We start from the raw sequence: 25,931 nt of genomic DNA on the forward strand, positions 1-25,931 counted from the left end.
CTCCCCTTGGAGTTGTGAGCCACCTGGTGTAAGTGCTGGGAATAGCACTCAGGTCCTCTTGCAAGAGCAGCATATGCTCTTATCCACCAAGCCATCTCTCTGCCCCTCATATGTTATTTTAAAGCACAAGGAGTGACAAAGCTGCTGTGCACCCTTCTGGTGTTACCAAGTGTTTTAGTGTTAGGTTACTATTGCTGTTGATGAAACACCATGACCAAATGCAAAATAGAGAAGAAAGGCTTTATGTGGCTTACATGTCATAGTCCATCTTTAGAGGAAGTCAGGACAGCAGCTTAAACAGAGCAGGGCCTGGCTGCAGAAGTTCACAGAGTGCATGGAGGACTGCTTGCTCCTCCCGGCTTGTTCAGCCTCTCATAGAACTCAGAACCACCAACCCAGAGATGGGCCCCACCCACAATGGGATGGGTCTTCCCACATCGATTACTAATTAGAAAATGCTCTACAGGCTTTTCCACAGGTGGATCTTATGGGGGCATCCTCTCAAGTGAGGCCCCCTCCTCTCTCTGATGACTTTTGCTTGTGTCGAGTTGAAATAAAACTAGCTAGAGCATGAGGGAAAGGGTAGGTGGAGTTTAAAGCCTCAGTGACATCTAATGGTACTGTAACATTCACTTGTCCAAGACTTCGTTTCTGAGGTCTTGTGGAGGAGTTGGGGGAAGGATTGAGAAACGCAGAGGGGATATTGACTTCACAAGAAAACCAACAGAGTCGACGGACCTGGACCCTTGGGGGCTCCAAGAGACTGAGCCAATCAAAGAGTGTATATGGGCTGGACCTAGGCCCTCTGCACATATGTAGCAGATGTGTAACTAGGTCTTCACGCAGGTCTCCCAACAACTGGAGTGGGGGCTTACCCTGACACTTCATGTGGATCCTGTTCCCCTAACTGGGCTCCCTTGTTTTGCCTCAGCGGGAGAGCATGTGCTTAGTACTGCAGTGATTTGAAGTGCCAGGATGGGTTAGTACCGGGGATTTGGGGGGGGACATTTTCTTTCTCAGAGGAGTAGGGTAAGGGGATATGGGAGAGGGGCTGTGTAAGGAGGGAGACCGGGAGTAGAGGTAGGGCTGTTATGGGATGTAAAGTGAATAAAGAAATAAATTAATGGGAAAGAAAAAGAACATTCCCCTATCCAGAGTTGTGAACGTAAAATCATTTAGATGATGGGCTAAAATTTGGGAATTTGAATAAACTGTTAAAACGTAGAGACCCAATTTTAAAGGTATTTACCAGAAGGGATTAGTGTCTAGACTGGAAGTTTTCATACTCTCCCGTGCTGCCTCTGGGTAGGAATGCTAGTTTAAGGGAAGGACATAAGACAAACACAGACCAGGAACCAGAATGTTAGTCTAGCAACTTTGGACTCCAGCCAAGTCAGGACCCGTGGCATTTCTGGCTAAGCACAAGAACAAAACAGCTGTTTAGGGGTCTCTGCCCTGAAGTTCCTGACCTATTTTTATCTCCTGTCCTCATCATAATGGCCTCTGGAAATGAGGTCTGTATTGTCAGGAGGTAGGAGTACTCATATGAATTGATTGACAGGTTTGAGTGTCCTCACCCCCACCCTCCCTCCAACCCCTGGCCTCAGAAATATTGGGACCAGAAATGCCCCTAACAGTGACTCCAAGAACTGCAGGCTACAGAATGCTGAGGTCTCTGGGAAGTGTTCTCTGTAGGTCAGGACCCAAAAGTGCTTTGAGGGACTTAAGTGTTGACTGGGGGGTAGGGCAAGTCCTGCTGGAGTTGTGGCACAGCCCCCAGGGCCAGTTGTTACTGGGTGAACTCGAGGCCAACTCTCCCCTACTTCCCCCAAAGCCCCCCGGCCAAGAAGTGTAATCACATTGTTGGTGAGCAGCTGTTTCCTGCTAGCCCTTGGTTAGGAACCACGATGGCTATGAAGTTATGATTGCAATGGCTCTGTTGTTTCCTTTTCTTTGACTTTGTTTGTTTTAAAGATTTATTTTATGTATATGCATACACTGTAGCTATTTTCAGACACACCAGAAGAAGGCATTGTATATCGTTACAGATGGTTGTGAGACACCATGTGGTTGCTGGAATTGAACTCAGGTCTTCTGGAAGGGCAGTCAGTGCTCTTAACCACTGAGCCGTCTCTCCAGCCCTAATTTTGTTTTGTTCTGTTTTGTTTTTTTTAAGAGATTGTTCAGCCTGGTGGTGGTGGTGCAAAGCCTTTAATCCCAGCACTAGAAAGGCAGAGGCAGGTGGAGCTCTGTGAGTTGGAAGCCAACCTGGTCTAAAGAGTGAGTTCCAGGACAGCCAGGGTCATCCAAAGAAACCCTGTATTATTTGTGGCAAATATTTGCCCCAAGTGATCTTTGTGTATTTTGGACAGAGGCTGACTACTTACCCAAGCTAACATTGGACTTTAATCCTTTTACCACAGCCTACCTAGTATTGGGATTACAGGTGAGCGATACCATGCCTAAATCAGAATTAGTCCCTTATATATTAACATGAGTATTTTTTAACACACCCTCCCCACTTCATTAAAACAACTGGATTTCTGATATTCTTTGCCTGTCTGGTAGAGAGAATATTTTTTTTTAGGTAGTTGTTGTGCTATACATGGAACATGAAAGCAACAGGCTTGCTCATGGCTAGCCTGGGCTGCAAGGTACCACTTCCAAAAACAAAACAAGCTAATTGTGGTGACATGTGCCTAAAATCCCAGTACTCAGGAGACAGAGAGGAGAGGGTTGCTGCAAGTTGGAGGCAAGTCTGCCCTACGTAATGAATCCCAAGCCAGCCAGGGTTACATAGGAAGACCCTATATTGATAAGTATTTAAATAAATAATAAGAAAAGCTGTTTCTCATACATTTTTAAAAATGTGCTCTCATGAAATTGTTAAAATACTCTGAAAAAAAACAAAAAGCAGAAAGCAAGCAAACAAAAAAACCCTATGTCTTTTCATTCGATACATTTAATCACCTTTAAAATATATTTTAATAAGAGTTATCTCTGTTTTATGAGTGTTCAGCTGCATGTATGTCAAGTGCACCACTTGTCAGAGCAGAAATGGGCCCCAGATCCCTGGAACTGAAGTTATGAACAGTTGTGAGCCACCGTGTAGTTGCTGGAAATTGAACCTGGGTCCTCCACAAAAGCAGCCAGTGCTCTTAACTCCAAGCCTTCGATCTTTTTATTCTTGCAAGCATTAATATTCTCTCATTTCTTTTTTTTTTTTTGAAGGTACAAAGTGGTTTAATCCACTTTATTTTTTGCTTTAGAAAAAAATTTTTGATCAATCTGTGTATCCTTGGTTGACTTCAAGATGTTGCCAAGATGACCTTGGCAGCCTGACCCTCATAGGCATGTGTGGGGAGCCCTGGCAATCCAAGGCTTTTCCTGAAGCCCTGATGTGTGGAGACAAATGTAGTTCCTCACCTAAAACCAGGAACAGATTTAGCAAAGCCAGTAATGGCCTGGGGCCAGGGCCTCGAGGGAGCTGTGAGCTTAGATCCTAGAAACCCAATTCTTACCCCTTGAGGAGCTTTGCTTATCGGTCCCACACTTGAGATGTCCTGTGTTCCTTTTATGCCACATTGCTTAATTAGCTTCCTGCTGACTCTGTCACATTGTAGGATAGCTTTCCACTGACTCTGTCCCATTTCCCCCTGAAGACTATGAATAAGATGCTGTACTTCTTAATAAGCTTGCTTGGCCTACGCCATTGGCTTATGCAAGACCTCCTGGTCCCTGCTTTTCTGTTTTCTTTATTTTTCTCATTCACAGTCCTCCCCCTCATGAACCTGTCACTGAAGAAGGGCCTGCTGGTGCCACCCAGGCATGTGCCACCGCAGAGTTTACGCAGTACCGTGGAGCTCTGTGCATGCTAGGCAAAAACGTACTTACTTAGGTTATTATCACTGTGAGGAAACACTGTGACTGCCTTAGGGTTTCTATTGCTGTGAAGAGACACAATGACCACGGCAACTCTTATGAAGGAAAACACTTCCCTGGGGCTGGCTTACATTTCGGAGGTTAGTCCATCACTGTCAAGGTGGGAAGCATGGTAGTGCACGGGCAGACTTGGTGCAGGAAAGTAGTTGAGAGTCCTGCATCAGGATAGGCAGGCAGAAGGAAAAAATAACGACGCTGGGCCTGGCTTGAACTTCTGAACCTTAAAGCCCTCCCCTAGTGATACCTTCCTCGGAGGAGAACACAACCACTCCAACAAGGCCATACTTCCTGATAGTGCCACTCCCTAAGAGCCTATGGGGCCATTTTCATTCAAACCATCGCAATGGCCAAAGGCAGCGTGGGGAGGCACACTTGATTAAGGGAAGCCAATGCAAGAACTCAAACCACCCAGGGATTTGGGAAGGAGCTGGTGCTGAGGCCACAGAGGGGCACTGCTTCCTAGCTTTCTCCTCATGGGTTGTTCAGACTGCTTTCTTATGGAACTCAGAACCACCAGCCCAGGATGGTACCACCCTCTTCAATCACTAAATAAGAAAATGCTTTACAATTGTTTACAGCCCAATCTTAAGGAAGGACATTTCCTAATTGAGGTTCTCTTCTCTTAAATGACAATAGCTCAAGTCAAGTTGACATAAAATTAGCCAGTACTCTTTCCAAATGGGCTATACAGCACACTACCCTCTTTTCCTAGCTATGGAGGCTCTAAATTCCAGACTAGAATGTGGGCATGATCAGGTTCTGTGGGCCTTCTCGTCTCATAGATGTTTTCTTACATGTACCACTCGGTGTAGGGTATTTCTCTTTTCTTTTTTATATATTATTTTATTTCACATGTATGGGTCTTTTGTCGGCATGGATGTCTGTGCACCATGTGTATGCAGTGCTCATGAAGGCCAGAAGAGGGCACTGGATCCCCTGGAACTGGAGTTAGGTCTTCTGGAAAAGCAGACAGTGTGCTCTTAACCAATGAGCCACTGCTCCAGCCCCTGTAGCTTTTTTTTTTCCCCCAAGAGTATATATAAACTGTTGGGTTGTGGCTCATCTTTGAAAGTGATCATGGTACAAACAAGGGGACAAGAGTTTGGATCTCTGGACCCACATAAATGCTGGGTGGATGTGGTGTCTCCTCTTGTCATGGCAGCCTCTGAATTCAGAGATAATCCCCAGGGCAAAAATGGGTGGGGAGACTAGCCATATCGGCAAGCTCTGGGTTTGATTGAGAGACCCTGCCTCAAAGAATAAACTGGAAGGACGAGGAAGATTCCCAACATTAACTTCAGGTCTCCACACAATACCTGGACACACGTGTACCCTCCCATTCAAACACACATATATCACACTTATACACATACACACACCCCAAACACTCTTTGCATTCTGTCTTTTGTTCTCATTTTATTATGATTAGAAAAACCACCAAAAGATAATAACAGTTTTACTTGTTTTATTTTGAGGTTGTTTTGTTTTATCAGACAGGGTCTCAGGTTACACAGGCTGGAACCTGCTAGCTGTGAAAGACCTTGAACTCTTGATCCTCCTGCCTTTACCTTCCTGCCTGCTAGGATTACAGGTTTGCACCATGACCAGCTATGACAAACACAAACTGTTTGACAATTAAGACAAGTCTTGGACTGGAGAGATGGCTCAGAGGTTAAGAGCACTGACTACTCTTTCAGAGGTTCAGAGTTCAATTCCCAGAAACCACATGGTGGCTCATAACCATCTATAATGAGATACGATGCCCTCTTCTGACCTGCAGGTCTTCTCATACAGGCAGGATACTATTCACATATGTGTATGTTTTATTTATTATAAAATATATAATACATACCTATATGTACACCTACACACACACACACACACACACACACACACACACACACACACACACAGAGACAACATCTTCTATGCATACCTTTAATCTTAGCACACAGGTAGCAGAAGCTGGTGGATATCTGAGTTCAAGACCAGTAGTACATATACAAAGTTCCAGGACAGCCAGGGCTGTTTGACAGAGAAACCCTGTCTCAAAAAACAAAACGAAAGGATCAAGAACTTAAGGTAGGGCGCTGGAGAGATAGCTCTGTAGTTAAAAACTTGCTGCTTCTGCAGATAGCCTCGGTTCAGCTCCTAGCAGCCATATGGTGGCTCACAACCACCTGTAGCTCCAGTCTCAGAGATTTTATTCTCCCTTATGAGCTATGTGGGTGCTGTGAATGCATATGGTTCATGCAAACTCACACAGATATGTGTGTATGCACAGACACATGCACACTAAATAAAAAGAAGCTGAGGACAGGCTTGGGCTATGTGGAGAGATCATTTCAGCTCCCCTCCAAAAGAACAAACAAACCAACACAGAAACCTGTGAAGAGCAGATTCTGGAACTTGCTGTAGGGACTGACACTGCTTTCAGTTGTCTAGGACAAACATAATGAATGGGCAAACAGTCTAAGGAACATATGAAAACTTACACCACTCGTGAGCAGGCGCAGGAAGAACAGGGCCATGAAAGACGAGGAACATGTGAGCAGCCTGGAGGGACTCAGACTGAAGCAAATCTTCAATAACGTTGTGAACTGGAGACAGGGCTCAGCAGTTAAAAGCACTTGATGTGAAATCAACAGGACCAGAGTTTGAGTCTGTCACTGGTGTTTGGATTCCAGGATGAACATTAACAAGCAGAGGTGAAGACCCTGATACTCTTTTTTTTTTTTTTTCTTTTTTCTTTTTTTCGGAGCTGGGGATCGAACCCAGGGCCTTGCAGACCCTGATACTCTTTTCAGGCTTCTAAATACATATGTACATACATACATACATACATACATATACATACATACACACACACACACTCATACACACACACACACACACACACACACACACACACACACACCTACCTAAAACAATAAACTGGATTAGTGAGCAAGAATGGACAGTGTTGAAAACTCAGGTTTCTAGATGACACTTTGATGTGCCCATCTTCAGAATTTATTCGCTTATTTCTTTATTTATTTTTAAGACAGGATCTCACTACATAGCCCCAGGCTATCCTGGAACACACTATATAAAGCAGTCTGACCTCAAACTAACAGAGATCTGCCTACAACACTGAATCCTGATCTGTATTTCTAAATTTTAAAATTAAAAGAATTTAAAGTCTTAGCCTGGCCCAATGACACAACTTTAATTCCAACACTCAGGGGCTGAGGTTGGAGGACTACAGATAGTTTGAGGGCATTTAAGTGAGACTGTCTTAAACATACATAGAATTTAAAAATATCAACCTGGGCTTGGTGGTATAAGCCTATAGTTTTAACATATAGAAAGCTGAGACAGGAGGATGACCAGTTAGAGGTTAGCAGCTACTGCATTAGGAGACCCTGTCTCAAACAAAAGAAAGGTCCCACTTTATCGTCTGAGCTTAAGGTGATCACCTTACCCTGGAATATCGGGCCCCATACCACTCAAAAGGCCCTGCAAACAGAAATCAATATATGAATGATTCAGCAAGGTAAACAACTACCGACTGCTAAAGATGGAAAAAGAGGTCATCAGCCAAGGGTCTCAGGTAGCTTCCAGGGTGAGTCTGTCTTTGATTTGTGTGACGTGCTTCAGCGCTTTGATGTCGGAACAATTAGTAAGTAAATCTGTTTTGATCTACCTAGTTTACAGGCATAGTTAATAGGACACCGTGCACTGAAAAGATCCTGAGTGACTGTCCAGAGGGTCACTGTTCCCTGGGCAGTAGGGAGTGGCCCTTTGTCCTCCGGTTTAGTAGTGAACTGGCTATGTGGGGTGTAGCCTTCACCCAGAGGCATGCATAGCCTGAGGCACCCACGTGTTGTCTAACTTCTCAGAAGCCACTCTTGTCCGTTCTCACTCCCAAAGGAAAGTCAACTATTCATCCAAGTCCATCCAAGTTCAGGAATTTTGAAGTTCAGGCCAGGGAGGTGGGGAGCAATGTGTGTGGACAAGAAACTGGGTAGGCCGGAGGAGAGAAGTGACTCATTAGATCTTCAGGGCCCGGCTGCACTGTGGTTCCTGTGGCCTGCTAGCCAGCACACACGGCTGCTCTTTTGGTCAGTGGAACCAAAAGTCAGGATGTTTACTTAGAAATTCTTGTTATAGAGGTAAAACTTACATTAGAAATCTAACATGTTAGTCTGAGGGTCGCATGCAGCAGGATTGAAAGGCAGATGTGGTTTCCAGTATCTTGCACAGAGATGTCTTGCCCAGCCACTTAGGAGGGACCTAAGTGATTTCGGAGCATCCTGAAGCAGGGAGTGTCCACCTCTTGTACAAGCTGGACCCCAGTCGTAGGTTAGTAACTCCAACCCAGGCCTGGCTCCACAAAGCAGGAACCAAAGGAAGGGAACAGCCTCCTCTCCATACACTGGATAACCTGGCAATGGACAGGGAAATCTTCTTGCAATCCCTGACTTACTTGGGGTGCCTTAGAACCTCCTCTTGGCTAAAGAGGATGCCAGAAGTGGTGCATCAGGGCTGGAGGCACCCAGGGTGAGACATGCCTCTCCAGCTCCTCATGGGTCCTCTGGCTGGTGGATCTTCCTATGAATGACCAACTGAAACTTCCAGTCAAAGCTACACCCACAGTCCCCGCAGAAGTGGCGCCACTGGCCTGCATGGCTCTTGCGGTGGATGACCAGCTGTGACTTCCAGCTGAAGCTGCGCCCACACTCCACACAGGTATAGGCCCGAAGGCCAGGGGAGCGCCGCATGGCCGGCTCCCAGGCTACCTGTGATGGTCTTTCCAGGCCTGGCCCTCTCCTGTGTGTGCGGAGATGAATGATGAAAACTGACTTCCAATCAAAGCTGAGGCCACACTGCTCACAAACATACAGCTTCCGAGGTGTGGGCCTAGCTGGGGCTTCAAGCAGTGGTGTAGGAGACAAGCCTGGAGGGTCCTTGCAAGGGCTCTGTCTTTCACTTGGAGTGGCTTGAACTAGCCTTGGATCTGCAATGGCTCCCACTTCTGGGGGATGGCTCCCGAGGGACTCTGATCCTTCATGTGGGGTCTCCTGTTTTGGTCTCAGCTCAGAGTCAACATGTGTCTCTGGCTGTAGCAGCGGCAGGCTTGCTACGGGGGAGAGAACATTCATTTGGGGGCTTGGACACATAAGGGTTTGCACAAAAGTATGGGAGTGGGCACTTTCTGGTAGAAGAGAGATGCAGCTGGACGCTAGGCCACTGCACTGGGAGCCCCAGTGGGGGGCCTAGTACATGTGGGAGGTGTGCGGAGGATGGGGCAGGGAAGGTAGGACAGGGAGAGCCATTGATCCTCACCCTGGGATACCACTGTGTTGTATTTCTCCGGCATCACACCCCAGCACAGCTCTTTTTGTGATGAGTCCATCAGGCCCCACTCCTGCAAGGATGCAACCAGTCATTGCCTCTCCCAGGTAGCCTCACTTCCTACCCAATACCCCGTGGGTGGCAGGTTACTGAATCTCCATCTGCAGCAGGCTAAGGACTAAGCTAGAACTGGCATTTGTGAGTACTGCGTCAGCTTTCATCTGTTCAACCTACCATCGCTGTCTTCTCAGTGGTCTATCTCAGTGATGGTCTGAAGGACTGAAGTTGTGGGTAGGTCTTGGAGAAAGACACAGTGGCTGTCCCATCCTTCTAGTCACTACACTATGAACAGGATGTGCTGGAAGGTCAGTAAGAGGCCAGATACTACCTGAGCTTCAGCTACCTTCTATCAACACTGACTAACAAAACTGAAAATTCTTCCTTGGGGTGAGAGCTTTTTCTTTGGCCTTTATTGAAGTGCCTGTGAGAAAGAGTGGGTCTGTGTAGCCCAGGTTAGCCTCAAATGCACTATGTAGCTGAGCATAACTTGAAAGTTCTGATTTTCCAGACTCTACCTCCTGAGTTCTGGGATTACCAGTTTATGCAGTGCTGGAGATAAAGTCTAGGACCTCATGCATGCTAGGTGGGCACTCTACCAAGTGAGCTACATTTGCAAAACCTTTATTTCATTTTATTTTTTAGAAAGAGGATTAAGGAGCCAGGCATGGTGGGTGCACACTTTGATCCCAGTGCTCAGAATCAGAGGTCAGCCTGGTCTACATACTCAGATCCAGGACATTTGGGGCTTTGTAGAGAGATTAAACAAAGCAAAACAAAACAAAAACAGGATGTGGTGGGGAGGAAGATTAAAAAGAGTAATGAAGCTGGGCATGGTGGAGCACACCTTTAGTCCCAGTACTCGGAAGTTCCTGGTCTACAAAGCTAGTTCAGGACAGCCAGGGCTTGTTACACAGAGAAACCTTGTCTCAAACTGCCTCCCAACACACACACACACACCACACACACACACACACACACACACACACACACACACAAACACACACACAAAGGGGGAGGGGGGAGGAGGAATTGATGTGATGAGGTGAGTAGGTAAAGGTGATGGAGAGAGAAAGCTTAGGTGCTTTGTGCCAGGTGGCAGCCGGTTCAAGCAAGGTCTGAAGAGGGGCAATTTGGTGGCAAGACGGTGTGTGTGTGTGTGTGTGTGTGTGTGTGTGTGTGTTTACGAGGGCATGCGTGCGTGCTGTGATGGCCATACCAAGGAAAGGATTCCTTGCCCTGAAATCTGCCATATAGGTCTTTGATAGGTTGAGAAAAATAACCCTGAAGGACAAGCCAAAGCAGATCTGGAGAAAGGAAGGTGGCTGCCACAGCTACATCTAGAGGTGTTATTAGTCTGGAATGGAGCAGGATACCAGAGAGGGATCAAAGGAGGGTTTCTTAACCTTGAAGCACACCCTAACTAGACATTCTATTGAGAAAGAAGGTAAGGGCTCAGAAGCAGAAAGAACCTAGAGGGGACAGATCTCTACTCTCTCCATGTTAACTATACACACGCAGGTAGCAGGTTAAGCTCAGCCTCTGTGTCACTGTACTCTGAGAAGAGCAGTAGAAGGGGTTTGAGGAATGTTCGGGAAGAGAATTTTGATCTGACCTCAGGACTGCAGGAATCCTGCATGGCCATCCCCTCCCCAACTGTACACATAACAACTGGCTCATGGCTTGTGTATACTGTAAACCTTTCCAGTAACTGACTTCTCTGGAGGTGAGGAAGCCATGCCCACCAGTTCTAGCCACTCTGGACCTGGGGCCTAAATCCTTTCTAATGAGAGGCTACCAATAGGACTTGATGGGGGGGAAGGTATTTACTACTCAGAAGTAGTAAAAACCACATGAGTCACTGGCAGGGGATCCTACAAACTGTAGGGCAGAACACAAGCCACCAGAGACACTCCTCCTCCCACATGCAAGGCCTGCTAGAGGCTGTTTACCTGGATTCTTCCTGGCTGGAACGATATGGAGGCTGTTTCCTGATGTTCAAGATGTCCCTCGGGGTCCTGGGCTGGAAGGAGGGTGCGTGGAGATACTGAGAAAGAGAGGCAGATGGGAAGTAGTATCAAGCTGTTGTTACTGCATTGGCCTTTGGCCCGCCTCTGCAATTTGACATGGGGGAGGTCAGCCCTGTTCCTTCTCAGAAATTCAGCTTTACGGTCTCTCCAGAGTCCTTATCTCAGGGGGGATTGTCCAGACTCGTTTCAGGAGTCGCACCTGAACCTGCAAAACCTCTCCTAGAGCACCTTACTCTGAACCCCCGTACCCCACACACCCCAGGGATTTGAGTTCAGATGTTGCATCCCCTCACCCATCTCCTGCCCATCAGCACTGACTTCCTCCTTCACACTGCAACTGATCTGGGTAGATCTGTCTATCCCTGCGTCCTGCGGTGCCTCCGCTGGGCCTGCCTTGGAGGATTCCATTGCTGCTGAGAAGTGGTGGCTCCCTGAGGACTCCTCCATCTTCTGGACTGGAGGAAGTATCTTTGGCTTCAGGATGTGGGCTGTGATCTGAAGAGAAGCATGTTACAGGGGCTCTCCCTTCAATCTGTCCCTTTAAGAAGCTAATGTCATTGCACTCACCCAGCCCAGCAGCTGTCCAGGATCATGCTGCAGCTCCTCAACAAGGGCAGCGGCCTCCTCGGGGCTTCCTGGTCGCTGTCCTCGAACCCAGGCCTGGATCTCAGGAGGCAACACACCCAGGAACTGTTCCAAAACCAGCAACTCTATCATCTGCTCTTTGGAGGATGACTCAGGCTGCAACCACTGGTGACACAACTCTCGAAGCCGGGCCAATGCCTCTCGGGGTCCCTCAACCTCCTCATAGCAGAAACCCCGGAAATGGAGTCGTGCAGCCTCAGGCTCCTCAAGGGTGGTCCTGGAGTCTCTGAAGGATAGGTGTGGGGTACCCAGAGGAGATGGCATTCTTGTTTTGAGGGTCTTTTTGGAGGTGACAGAGGGTCCTACCTACAGAAAAGGAAGAATGTCATCTAAGGTCAGAAGGCATACACCAGATCCTTCCTGGAAGCCATAAAGAGAACCCTGTGGGCAGGAGAACTTCAAGGAAGGTCATGGAAGGTGCAGGCCCACAGTAGTTGAGAAAGCCTTGAAGATAACGACTTGAGTAGAAGGTGTTCAAGGACCTTCTAGAAAACTGCAAATGACTGGCTCAAATATTTGGGTAAAACAGAGGGCTGTTGGGAGATGAAAGTGGTTCCCCCAGTAGACAAGAGTTCAAGCAGGACATAGATCGGACCATCATCCAGGGTAACCTGAAGCCCTGAGGCTTCAGGCAGGAGGCAGACCACTGTGCTAGCTGAAGAGTTGACTCTGGGGCCCAAGTACATCACCTGGGGGCAGCGCTGAAAGCTTGGGTGCACTGCCAGGGGTTTATATAGGCTGGCAGACACAGTTCACTGACCACAACTGAACTGTGGATGCCTCACACTGCCTCAGCCTATGCATGTGAAACCCCGAAACAAAAGCCAAATCAAACAGCCCCGTTTTGTGTGTAGTCAGCTGGAACCTGTGTCCCAGCTCTTAAGAAGTTCTGGATTGGTTGGGGATTTAGCTCAGTGGTAGAGCGCTTGCCAAGGAAGCGCAAGGCCCTGGGTTCGGTCCCCAGCTCCGAAAAAAAAAGAACCAAAAAAAAAAAAAAAAAAAAGAAGTTCTGGATTGAAATCGGCTCTCCTGAGACATCTGGCCTGTTCAGGCGACACTCAGAGTTGGGGTCTCAGGCTCTGACACAGAAAAAGGGTGGGTCCGATGGCTGGGAGGCACTCTCGGCGATCAGAGGAGGGGGATTATAAAGCTGCGCCTGCACAGCTAGGAGTGCGCTCACCTCTGACGCGTGGGGGAGCCCGAGAAGCTTGGGGCACTTCCAGGAAGTGACACGGAGCGCGTCCCACTACCACTCACAGATCGCCCCGCCTCTCCCGTTAGCCTACCAGCCTGGCCAATCCTGCACCTGCTCCGCAGGAACGGCCCCCCTCCGCTTGGACTACGTCTCCCGTGAGCCTCAGCAAGGAGGACAGCACGCTTCCAGGGCCTCTAACGCGGGAGGCTCTTCGTTCCTCTCCTCGGGGTCGCTTTGCCGCAGAGTTCCGGGGGTTCCCTTTCCTGACTTGGCAGCGGTTCTTCTCTTGCAACCTCAGCCGTAGGACTCACGTACAGCCGACCCAGACTGCGGGTTAGCCTCTTTACGCATGTGCACAGCGGAACTGGTTTCTATTGGCTAGTTAGGGCATCCTGACCAATCAGAGCTGGCGCTCCCCGAAGGACTCGCGCTCCTTGTGTCTCCTAGGTAACAGCCAGCGCACAACCTACGGCCGTTTACTGTTCTGAGTTATGCCGTGAGGGTCGTCCTGCCTTGGAGAAGGCCTAGGTGGAGGCTTCTTAGCCTCTTGAGTCCAGGCGTCATCCCAGACTGTTCCAGACAGTACCAGTAGGAATCCCGGTGGGAGGCGAGGAATACCCACTATGGCCTCTGTGGGATCTCCGTTAAGCTCCCTGGATATTGTGGGGACAGTAGGCCCACGGGTGAGCAAGCGCTCGGAGGGGGGAAGTAACTATGTAATTACCCCTCATTAATAGTCTTCAGATAACTGTACTGAAAATACTTGGGTGTTCATGTTTTCTCTTGGGATGGGGAAGCATTTTTGTCACCAGTCCTTCCTGCCCAACTGTGTGTGATCTTAGAAATGATAAATTTTAAGATAAAAAATTGATTAGGGTTGGGATTCTTCAGTCACCCATGTTCTTGTAATGTTACAGCTATGGGTGGAGAAAGCCTTCTCCAATGACAGTGTTACAGTTCTGAAGGGAAGGGTATCCTGGAAGTTGGAATACTACAAAGCCATGGAATACTACAAAGTCACAGCACACAACAAACCTCAGACAGGAGATTTATTGGGAGGGAAAAACTCAGAAGATGGTTGCCTCTGCTCAGGTGAGGCAGCAGAGACTGAGCAGAAAACAGGGTATATATAGGGTTTCTTCGGGGGGCGGTGGGACTTTCCAGAGTAGGGGAGTTGGTGGGTTTTCAAGTCTTGAGCTTAGGCTTTTTACTCTGTAGAGAGGAGCTTGGACCCCATGCATCTGGAGGGGCTGAACCCAGTCATTAGGGCCCTCTGAGTGTTTTGTGGGCAGCTTAACCACTCTCACTCCTCAAATGCTTACTCTTGTAACCCTAACAAACTCATTGACCAAGTGGGACCTAAGAGGCTTTCTTCCAGTTGGAGTATAGGTTTACGGCTGCCCAGGAAAATCATGAGACAGAGACCCCCAGTGTCAGCTCAGTATTTGATTTCCCTTGAATTCCACCCCCCCCCTCCATCTTCACCTACAGACTTACAGCCAAGTGTGGAGTTTGGTGCATGTGTGTGTTTGGTTTTGTGGGATTGGAAGGTGAGGGTATTGTTGTTTTAAGACAGGGTTTCTGTAACCTGCAGCTTCAGTTTTCTCAGCTTTGAGAACACAGGCAGGTGCTACCAAGCTTAGCTGGTTTAACATTTGACTTAGAAAACCCATAGGCATTTTTACAAGTGTAGCCGGTTAAGAGGAGCTAACCCAGTATAGCCGTAGTTCTTGGGGAACTCCCACACATAGGGGAGCGCAGGCCAGTTCTTGGTATTGGAATAGGTAGATCCAAGGAGCGTGGAGGTAAAAAGCACTCAGCTTACAAGCAGAGACTGGTGAGGAAGAGAAGGTGGTAACAATTCCAGTCCGTGGATCCCAGAAGGCTCAGGACTGTCAGGGAACTGTTGGGGAACTCAGTTTCCTCAACGTATCTTTGGTCCTGGGCCTTCCTGGCATTACATAGTTCCATCTGAGAGGATCTGACAGTGGGCCTACTGGGTATCAAGAGGCCTAGCTCAGAGGATTTTCTCTTACAGGGTCTTGGGCAGCTGGATCCTGTACAGCATCCCTCCTTTCATGAATTAATGAGGTTTAGTGGACAGATGTGTCTGACTCTACTGGCAGATGGGTGGGACAGGTGTGTCTTATGCATAGATGGTAGCTGCAAGATGGTTTTATTGCTTTTTTGAGACAGGGTCTCACTATGGACCCCCAACTGCTATGTAGTCCTACTTGTCTCTGTCTCTTGTGTGCTGGGATTAAACATCTGACCTGTTTAATTTTTTTTCTCCAGACTTTCTCAGTAGCCTCACACTGATCTGGAGGGTTAACTTCAGATCCTCCTGTCTCAGCCTCCCAAAGTGCTAGGGTTACAGGTCTACACCACTATACCTCCAGGTGACGGGACGGGAGTTCCTAAAGAGCTGGACTCAACTTTACACATGCACTCATCCTCAACAGCAGACGTGGTCACAGCAGTGACTCATTCTTCCCACCCTCCTCTCTCCACAAAGGCTCATCTTTCAACAGAACTGTTGCTCTGAGCAGTTTGCCTTTCCTAGACCTCCTGGCTTCCCCCACCTACCTGTGGCCACCAAAGGGACATAGATGACTCCACCCTACACTGGGCTACAGATAAGCTGTATCTCTGTGACCTGAGAACTCAGATTAAAGCCAAATCCTCTGTGCTGACTTCAATATCATGTCTGTGGATATCCGTTTAATATCTTCTCTAAGGTAAAAACAAGTATTATTGTTCACACAGGTGTGTATCAACTCAGTTTTTTCTTTTTAAGATAGGGGCTTCAATGCTGGGCTGTGATGGCACATGCCTTTCATCCCAGTGCTTGGCGGGGCAGAGGCAGGTGGATTTCTCTGAATTCAGGCCAGCCTGGTCTACAGAGCTCCATCCTGTTCTAGGATGACCAGGGCTACACTGAGAAACCCTGTCTCAAAACAAAACACAGGGCCTCAAACTATCCTTGAATTGCCTCCTCTACCTCTACCTCCTGACTATGGGCATTCCAGACATGCCACACCAAGTCTAGTTCTTTGAACTAATTAAAACCTGAAACCGAGGGAGAAGGATATAGTTCAGTTGGCGGAGTGCTTGCTAAATAGGCACACAGCCTCAGGTTTAATCTCTAGTACTGAACAAACCAGGCTGGTGGTGTATGCTTGTAGTCTCAGAACTCAGGAGGTAAAGGCAAGAGAACAGAAGTTCAAGGCCAGCCTTGGCTACAGAGTTCGAGGCTAACCTAGGTTACATGGGACCCTGTCTGAAAAAAAAATCAGGGCCAACAGTGGTTAAAGTCATGTACTATGAAGCATTACAATTTGAGCTCCATCCCCAGCACCCATATGATGGAAGGAGAAAACTGATTCCTGAAAATTGTCCTTGGACTTCTACATGTATGCCTTACATACATGCATCCACACATATAATTATGAACTATGAACAACAGCAGTAAAAACCAGGAGGCATGTCCTGGAGTCAAGAGATGTGGACATTCCTATCTAGGTAAGAAATTACAGTATATATCTGTTTTACCTTTTAAATACTGGCGTTCATTTCCCTGTTGGTCTGACCTCAGGTCCAATGAGACCTGGTCTGCTAAAGGCCACAGCAAGCAAACTGAATCCCACGCACCCATCTGCCCTCAAGGTTTAGGGTTGTTACACTAGAGAGGTCTCAGAAGTCATAGGAAACGCCAAGGCTTCCCTGCTCAGCTCTTTACCTCGGGACTCGTATGTGTGGGACCGGATGGGACAGGTGGGTGCACGATGGCTAAGCCCAGCAAACATAAGCAGCCCTGTCTCATTTCCTCTCAGTTACTAGCACCACTTCAGAGGTAAGGCTCATATAGCATGGCTTTGGTAATGGCTGACGACAGGCTTGAATGAGCAGCCAGCACTCTTATCTGTCTTGCAGAGCCGAGGGCCACATCTTCCCTCCAGGCCTCCATTTCCCACTGGTGGGTTAGGCCAGCCCTTGGAGCCTGGCCTGGTAGACTAGAGGGAAGGGGTTGTAGATGGAGACTGGAGAAGTCCATCTGAGTTCAGTCCTGCTTCTGCTGTGTGCTCTAGGCCACAACTCTTCTGTGCATCCTCAGTTTTCTTGTTTGAAGCAGCGACACCAATACAAGGCCCACAAGTTGCCTTCTGGGCAGCACCTAGCACATAGCTGGCTGTGAGTCTACTTGGACTTTATTTGGATCCTATTGGAACATTTACATTATTTTAAAGACGGTTTCACTGTGTAACTCTCTCTAGTTGGGAGCTGGAACACACTATGTAGACCAGGCTGGCTTTAAACTCACAAGAGACACACCTGCCCTTGCCTCCCAAGTCCTGGGTTTAAAGGCATATGTCACTATATCCAGCTGCTAGAATATTTTATAGCATCACCTTCCACTGGTCCAAAGCTCCTTCCCTCTTCACTTCCCAGAGGAAAAAGCTGAAGTTACGAAACAAACTGTTTATTTGCCTGAGGCTTGCACCAAGGAAATGGAGTGCACTGGGGCTGTGTCTCCAGCTGCTAGTTTGAGAGCTCCCACCTCCTGCGTGCTCTTTTCCTGTTTTCATAGCCATAGTCAGGAAACACTGATGTGGCATCAACATGGAGATCAAAGTCTGTGGGTCACCCACTAACAAGTTCTGGGGGCAGTCGCTGCCCGCCCCACCAGTGCAGGGGGTACATGCACTCTACAGATTCCTCCCCTCCAGCTTCTTTCAGGATATAGCTGTAAATGGAACTGACTTGACTGGCAAGTCCTCCTTGTATCTGGCTCACATAGCAGTGAATTTGCTGAGAACCCAGGCTCTTCCACAGTGAGTGAAAGGGATTCCAGAGAAGAGCACAGCTATGACCTTAGGCCTCAGCAATATTTGGGACTGCTGGTGGGTCTAAAGTGGCCTTTGGATGTGTACCGTCTAAGGATGCCCCAAGAGACCCGACCTGGGAGTGCATGTTGCCCCTGGGCCTCCGCAGGGCCTTCTCTCCTGTGTGGATCCTTTGGTGATGAAAGAGGGCAGGGCGCTCACGGAAAGCGCGGCCACACTGTGTGCACACGAAGGGCTTTTCACCGGTGTGGATGCGCCTGTGGCTAAGCAACACTGCTCCCTTGGCAAAGGCCTTGCCACAGTCGCCGCAGCGGAAGGGACGTTCGCCAGTGTGCAGCAGCTGATGCTGTGTGAGGTTGGAGCTGTGGCTGAAGGCACGGCCACACTGTGGACACGAGAAAGGCTTCTCTCCAGTATGCACACGCTGGTGCTTGAAGAGCGAGGAGCCCTGACTAAAGGCTGCGCCACAGAGGGAGCAGGCATAGGGCTTCTCGCCTGTGTGCGTGCGCTCGTGCTGGATAAGATGTGAGTTGCGGCAGAAGCGGCGGCCGCACTGTGCACAGGCATAGGGACGCCCTCCTGCGTGGATCTTGCGGTGCTGACTGAGGTTGGAGCCATGGCTGAAGGCCTTGCCACACTCGTTGCAGTGAAATGTCTTCTCGACAGTGTGGATGCGCTGATGGCGCACCAGTGAGGAGCTGTGTCGGAAGGCCTTGCTGCACACCATGCACACATAGGGCGTTTCACCACTATGGATGCGCTGGTGCTGAGTCAGGTGAGATGTCTGACTGAAGGCCTTGCCGCACTGGGCACACTCATATGGCCGCTCTCCAGTATGAGTGCGCAGATGCTTTAGGAGGTCTGAGCTCTTCACAAACACTTTGTTGCACGCCCTACATTCAAAAGGTTTGTCCCCAGAGAAAAGACCTGGGCCGGCCTGGAGGGCTTCTCCCAGCTCATCCCATATCGGGGCCTCTGGAACACTGGGGTCTCCCTGAGACTCATGGCAAGCCCCACTTATCCCATGTCCCTCCTCAGCCTCGTGGAGATCTGGGATACTTTGGAAAGTTCTCCCAGGGTTTAGCTGCATCTCTGGCTTTTGCTGCTCTGCTACCCGTGGCTGCTTCCCTGGGGCCAGGAGGTCAGAGAAGGCCTTCACTCTAGATGAACCATTCTCAGGAACCCCTACTGGGGAGGTCAATCGAAGGCTGACAGTTGCCTCACTGCTGCTAGAACCTAGCAGTAGCTGCTCCCAGTAAATCACTGATACCCCTGTGGGTTTTTTCTGTAGAGATGGGCAGGCACTTTGGTGTCCCTCCAGAATTTTTGCATCAGGGTAGGCACCAGCAGGAGGAAGGAGACTAGTAGATATCCTATCAGGCCTGTCACAGGTGGCCCCTGGAGATGCTCCAGACACATGTCTGTCCCTTGCACTGTAATTGGATCCTGAAGGCAGAGGAAAGATAGTTACCTGGGTCATCTGGTCAGAAAGTGACCACAGCAAACTGCCTGGGCAGTCAAGGGAACCTTAATGAACTAAGTGTAAAGGGTGGGAGAAGAAAAACAAACAAACAAAAAACCAGAAGCGTGGGCTGGCCCTGGGAGAAGTTGGTAGGAAAGAGTCTGTCCTAATAGCTATAGCCCTCTCTGGTCAGGACCTCTGTACTGGATGTCCTGGTTCCTTTCTCTTAAGCCTCACTCCCTAACCTCCTTTCTCTTTGTGTTCATCCCTTCAGTCTATGCACTATTTATCAATCCTGTTGAAGACTGCTTTTCCCAGGCATTCTCCCTATACTACTCAGCAGTGTCCTGGCCAATGCTGTGTGCACAGTGCCAGGAACAGCCCAACCAGGAAGTGTTCAAACAACAGTTGAGAAGAAGGACTGACCCTACAGATGTGACAGCTCAATGGGGAAACCCAGCTGGTGGGTGTGTCTGTGCATGTGGTTCAAAAGGGTAATATATCCTGCATGGACACAGCACCTGTGCCCTTCAAGTTTTTCCTTTAAGGGCAGGAAAGGCCACAAGATGAGGGAAAAGATTCAGAAAGGGAAGGGAGTTGTCTCTAGACAGGAAAGGAGGGTGTTTATAAAACCAGGAAGTAGAGAATGTAGTAGCCCAGGTTGGCCCTGAGTACATCCTAGGTGAAGCCCAACTCACCAAGGCTGGATCTCCTGTGGGTGCCCCTGCCTGGGCCTGCAATTGTCCTATTGGGAACCCAGGGTTCCTCGCCACGCTGCAGTTGGATGATCACACGAGGCCGGGAGACAGAGGGTCCTAGGAAGGGAAAAGGAGCATGTGAGGCCAGTCACAGCTCAGGACAGTCCAGCCCCAACAGAGAGCAGGATATGGAATATCATGGATATTGACCATGCAATCAATGCACCCAAAACCCCAAAGGTCATACCATACGGAGGATCACAGGCCCAGCTCAAGGGTTCCCATAAGGAACGACTGGATCAGCTGCTCCAAAGGAAGGTGCTAGAACTCAGGCACAGAAGAAGGTAGCCAGCCAGCACCCCAGGGATGCAGGAAATGGTTAAGTTTATCAGACTATATAAGGGCCCCAACCTTCCTCTCACATGCCCATGGATAGAGGGCCATACTCATAAACAGCTAGGGAGAGGGGACAGTTGTAATGGCTCCCGAACCTGGTGTGCTCAGCTGGCTGCCATACCTGGTCCCAGTTTTGCTTCCAATGGAGGACTCAACTCGGGGGTTTACCTATGGAGTCTACAAGTGCGAAGTTTTCCAGCATTACATGGCGGTACAGCGCCCTCTGGGCCGCATTCAGGAACATCCACTCCTCCTGGGAGAAGTACACAGCCACATCCTCAAAGGCCATCAAGCCCTACATCAGCAAGAATAAGATAGTGTCTATGCTATGGCTGTGTGAGGCAGGAACCAGTTCCCTATCCTAATGGAGATGCTTCTTGGACACTTATCTTCCTTCCCTGTAGTACTGGTTGAGAAGACAGAGGGAGGCATATATCTGTGAGTTCAGGGCCAGCCTGGTCTACATAGTGATTTCAGGACAGCCATAGGACAGCCATAGGAAACCCTGTCTCAAAAACATCAATTTTAAAAAAAAAATTGGTCCTTGGGAATAAATAGACAATCTCAGTTACTGTTGTGGGTGTGAGGGTGTCAGGGGTGGGAGGTGGGAGTGGCCTTATCAACCTAGTAGACATATAGAAAGTCAATCCTTCTTGCCTCTATACCAATGCTCCATTTCCTTTCTGCTTTCAAGCAACTCTTACCCTTGTTCAGCCATCTGTGGGACTCTTCCCCTCAGGCACCACAAGCCTCTCTTCACTGCTCTCAAATCCTAAGCAACCAACCCTAATCAAGTCTGTGAAACTATCTGTCTTAGTATTGATGACCAAAAAGCAACATGGGAAGGAAAGGGTTTATTCAGCGTACTCTTCCATCACTGGAAGAAGTCAAGACAGGAACTCTAACTGGGCAGGATCCAATGCAGAGGCCTTGGAGGGGTGCTGCTTACTGGCTTGTTTTCCATGGCTGGCTTGCCCAGCCTTCTTTCTTCTAGAACCCAGGACCACTAGTTCAGGGATGGCTGGGCCTCCCCCCATTGATCACTAATTGAGAAAATGTTTTATAGTTAAATTTCATGGAGGCATTTTCTCAACTGAGGCTCCTTCCTCTCTAATGACTCCAGCTTGTGTCAAGTTGACACACAAAACCAGCAACCAGCCAGTGCACTATCTCTCTTCAATTCCTAGGTCCTGGCTCAAGACAATAGGATCAATTAACTGGACATCTATTACTTCAGACCCATCAATCAGTCCACTCTGGGACATCACACACGCCTGGTCTTTCCCATGTCTACAGTAGTTCCATCCTCCCAGGTACTAGAGCTGACAAATGAGAGAGTTCTTCACACAAAACTGGCACATCAGCAGATCTACTAATCTCGTCCAGGGACCACCATAACTAATCCCATTCACAGGGACCAAGAGATAACAGTCTCTGTTCTACATAATACTTCCTCCATGTCTGTTCTACACTCAGAAAAAAGAGAAGATGCTTTTAAAATCTTAACTGGGGGTCTGGGTGTGGTGGCCCATGCCTTTCCTCCCAACACTCAGGAGGCAGAAACAAGTGGATGTCTGTGAATTCAAGAACAGCCTGGTCTAATTGTACATTTCCAGCACAGCCATGATTACATAGTGGGACACTGTCTCAAGGGTCCTACATATCAAGTTGCAAACCAGCTAGATCTACATAGTGAGATTGCCTTTCAAAACAAAACCCTCAAAACCTGGGGCTAGAGAGATGGCTCAGTGGTTAAGAGTATGTGCTGCTCTTTCAGAGGGCATGAATTCAGCTCCCAGTGTCCACACTAGGTGCCTATAACAAAGCTCCAGAGAGAACCAACATTCACATGCATATACCCACACACAAATGCACATAATTAAAAATTAGAAAATCATGCTTTAAAAATCTTAATTGGGAAACTGTCCGATCTGTGTTAAAAGCACTCCGCGTCTTCCAATGCCTTTGGGACAAAGTTCCAACTCCTCTGCCTGCTATTTCAAACACACAAGACTTCCCCTTCCTTGTTCGTTCCATTTCTAAATTGCTAAGTTCCAGGCTGGGATATAGCTCAGTTTGTAGTGTTTGCATGGTATGCATAAGGTCTTGGGTTCCATCTCCAGTACCAAATACACTGTGTGTGATGGTGCATGCCTGAAAATCTACCTGGGAAGCAGAGGCAGAAGGACCAGAAGTTCAAGACCATTTCTTAGCTACATATCTAATTCTAATTTGAGGCCAACCCAGAGAGAGAGAGAGGAGAGAGAGGAGAGAGGAAAGAGAGGGGAGAGGGGAGAGGGGAGAGAGAGAGAGAGAGACACTTCAAAATATAAAAGTCTCGCCTTGGTTTTTGCACATGTGGGTGCTTTCCTTTAACTTTCTCCCAGACGTTACCCACTTGGCTGTCACAAGTGAGGCTTCCACACCGGCACACCTTGACCTGGACTATGGTATTGGAAACAACTGGGTCCTTCCCAACAGTACAGTAAGAGGGCAAGACAGGACAACTAGTGGGTCCATCCATGAAAGGATCCCTACACTCACCCGCGCTGGATCTGTCAGCGGCCAGGTTACCGCCATTGGAATCTGCAGTGGAGGCGGGGCACGACGGGCGGGAGTCCTGGGCATAGCCCGTTCCCGCCCACGGCCTCGCGCAGCCCGCCTAGGCCTCAGTTTCCCGGTCAGAAAAGGGCGTTGTACGCCCAGAAGACTGTGGCCGTGAGATGGAGAGTGCGTGCGTGGCTTCGGCACAACCCTAACGGCCTCAACTGCGGCTTATGAGCCAACGGAGGAAACTCAGGTTAGGAGGCAGGGCCGCTGGCCTGCACTGCCGACGTGTGCTGAGCCACGGCTCGAATCGGGCAACTGCGAGTACCGTCCTCACTTGCCCTAGTCTTGGGTCACCAGAACCTCCTGGAGAGTGCAGAGTCGGCCAGGTCCTTCATGCACCAATCCTGATCACCCGTATGGCCTGAAGCCGGTCTGCTAAGTGACATCCCAGACCGCCGGAAGCCCCGCCTCTCCGATCCGCGTTCGCCCAATGCACAACACGGATGCTCGAGTAAACGTAGTTCCTGCTGACTAGCCTGAATGACAGGCGGTGCCTTCCCGGTATCCATGGCCACGGCCAAAGCATCTTTTCCCTGACCCCCAGCCCTGGCAGAACGCTGGAAAGTGAAATTTACTACCACCATCGGATTTCGGCGGGGCCTGAGCACCAATAGAGTCTGCTGGGTAGGCCCCAGCGCCGGGTTAGCGGCCCTGGCCCAAAACCTGGAAATGCAGAAGTAGGAGATTTTGGGAAGCAGGCGACTGAAGCCTGGAGCACAAAAGAAAAAGACATATTGAGAACCGCTTCTAAAGAGACAGAGCAGCAGCGGGCGTGGTGGCACACACCTTTAGCCTAGGAACTTGGGAGACAGAGGCAAGAAGATCTCTGTGATTTCAAGATCAGCCTGGTTTACAAAGCAGGTTCCAGGATAGCTCAGTGGTTAAGAGCATTGACTGTTCTTCCTAGAGGAACGGGTTCAAATTCCAGCACCACAAGGCAGCTCACAGGCTGGAGAGACTGCTCTTCCAGAGGTCCTGAGTTCAATCCCCAGCAACCCCTGTACACAGCAACCCCCATAACCATCTGTAATAAGATCTGATGTCCTCTTCTGGTGTGTCTGACGGCAGCTACAGTGCACTTACATATAATAAATAAATAAATCTAAAAAAACAAAAACAAAAAACAAGGCAGCTCACAACTATCTGTAATTCCAGTTCCAGAGGACCCAACACTGTCAGACATACATGCAAGCAAAACACCAATGCCAGTGCACATAGAATAAAAAATAAATTAAATAAAGATCAGCAACTTCCACATCAACCAGGATCACATGAGAAAATAACCCCAACTCCCAGCTCAGGCAATTTCCTTCTGTGTGGGCAGCTGCAGGGTTGGGTTTTGGCTTCTGTTTGTAGTCCCCTATCCCTGTCTTGTAATGAAGGTCAGTGTTACAAATTCTTATTATTTCAGACCTTTGCACAGATCAACTAGTTTCTTTCTATGCTCGGCTGCTTGTCCTAAGGCTACCTTGTTCTTCCCTTTTTTCCCCCAGACATCACAATATTGATTCTTCATTTCCTTGGGATCAATCTAAGTCATAGATGAGATTTTGGAAAGGCGGGGCAGTCTCAGTGAAGACTGACTCTGTTATCGTAAAGGGGTTTTCTCTGTATTGCAGCACATGAGGAATCTTGCGTCAGGAGTCTCATTTCTCCCGTGTTGAGTTCTTAATTCTATGTATGCTTGTCTCTCAAAGTAGAGAAAGTTCCTTGGTCTTTCGTTCAAGAGTGGGCTAATGCAGTTCCTAACGTACAGTAGGCTCTCAAACAGCATGGGTTGAGAGCTGCATGTCGTAGCAGCTAATATTCTAGTTCTTAGGAGGTAGAGGCAGAAGAACCAGGTGCTCAAGTGTAGCTGTAGCTATAGTGTGAATTTGAGAATCACCCTGGATGACAAGAGACAATAATGGCAGAACTCAGAAAGCTACACTAGGAGATTTATTACAAATCTGAGGCCAGCGTGGACTAAGAGTGAGTCCGTTTTACACACACACACACACACACACACACACACACACACACAAAAGAAGCCAGGTGTGGTAGCACATGCTTGTAATCCCAGCACTTAGGAGAAAGACTGAGGACAATTAATTCAAAATCATTTTTTAGTGTACAGTGAGTTCAAAAGCAGCCTGGAATACATGAGGCCCTGAGTCCAAAAGAAGAAAGCGATCAGTGAGATGGCTTAGCAAGTTAAAGGCACCTGTCACCAAGCCTGACACCCTATTTCCATCCCCAGATGGAAGAAAAGAACTGACTTGCACCAGATGTCTTCTGACTTCTCCTCAAGTGCCATAGCACATGGGCACCTACACTCATTTACAAACAAAGGAAATAACTCTTTTTAAAAGATTTATTCATTTATTATATATAAGTACACTGTAGCTGTCTTCAGATGCACCAGAAGAGGGCATAAGATCTCTTTACAGATGGTTGTGAGCCACCATGTGGTTGCTGGAATTGAACTCAGGACCTCTGGAAGAGCAGTCGGTGCTCTTTTTTTTTTTTTTTTTTTTTTTTTTAAGATTTATTTTACTTTATATGAGCACACCATTGCTGTCTTCAGACACACCAGAAGAGGGCATCAGATCCCATTACAGATGGTTGTGAGCCACCATGTGGTTGCTGGGAATTGAACTCAGGTCCTCTGGAAGAGCAGTCAGTGCTCTTAGCCACTGAGCCAGATCTCCAGCCTGGAAATAACTTTTTTTAAAG

General features: G+C 48.4%; 2 protein-coding genes across 7 annotated transcripts; both read right to left on the minus strand.

Moving 5' to 3' along the window:
- Positions 1-6,904: 6,904 nt before the first annotated feature.
- On the minus strand, positions 6,905-20,312 carry Znf446 (zinc finger protein 446). 5 transcript variants are annotated; one of them, XM_032894440.1, is made up of 6 exons: positions 20,211-20,312; positions 11,934-12,317; positions 11,660-11,861; positions 11,289-11,383; positions 9,271-9,352; positions 6,905-9,064 (listed from the first exon to the last, which is right to left on the minus strand). In XM_032894440.1, the coding sequence occupies exons 2-6, from the start codon at positions 12,273-12,275 to the stop codon at positions 8,508-8,510; spliced, it is 1,278 nt and encodes a 425-aa protein (XP_032750331.1). In that variant the 5' UTR covers positions 12,276-12,317; positions 20,211-20,312; the 3' UTR covers positions 6,905-8,507. The 5 variants fall into 5 exon arrangements, with proteins under 5 accessions (XP_032750331.1, XP_032750334.1, XP_032750330.1 ...); XM_032894443.1 differs by lacking the exon at positions 20,211-20,312 and adding an exon at positions 13,318-14,174; XM_032894439.1 differs by lacking the exon at positions 20,211-20,312 and adding an exon at positions 13,298-14,174.
- On the minus strand, positions 17,397-23,257 carry Znf324 (zinc finger protein 324). 2 transcript variants are annotated; one of them, XM_032894426.1, is made up of 4 exons: positions 23,151-23,257; positions 20,775-20,901; positions 20,211-20,327; positions 17,397-19,496 (listed from the first exon to the last, which is right to left on the minus strand). In XM_032894426.1, exons 1-4 carry the CDS (start codon positions 23,232-23,234, stop codon positions 18,079-18,081), a joined length of 1,746 nt encoding a protein of 581 aa, XP_032750317.1. In that variant the 5' UTR covers positions 23,235-23,257; the 3' UTR covers positions 17,397-18,078. The 2 variants fall into 2 exon arrangements, with proteins under 2 accessions (XP_032750317.1, XP_032750318.1); XM_032894427.1 differs by lacking the exon at positions 23,151-23,257 and having other exon boundaries at positions 17,397-20,327; positions 20,728-20,830.
- Positions 23,258-25,931: the final 2,674 nt, after the last annotated feature.

This window comes from Rattus rattus, chromosome 2 (assembly GCF_011064425.1).
Source record: "Rattus rattus isolate New Zealand chromosome 2, Rrattus_CSIRO_v1, whole genome shotgun sequence".
NCBI lineage: Eukaryota > Metazoa > Chordata > Mammalia > Rodentia > Muridae > Rattus > Rattus rattus.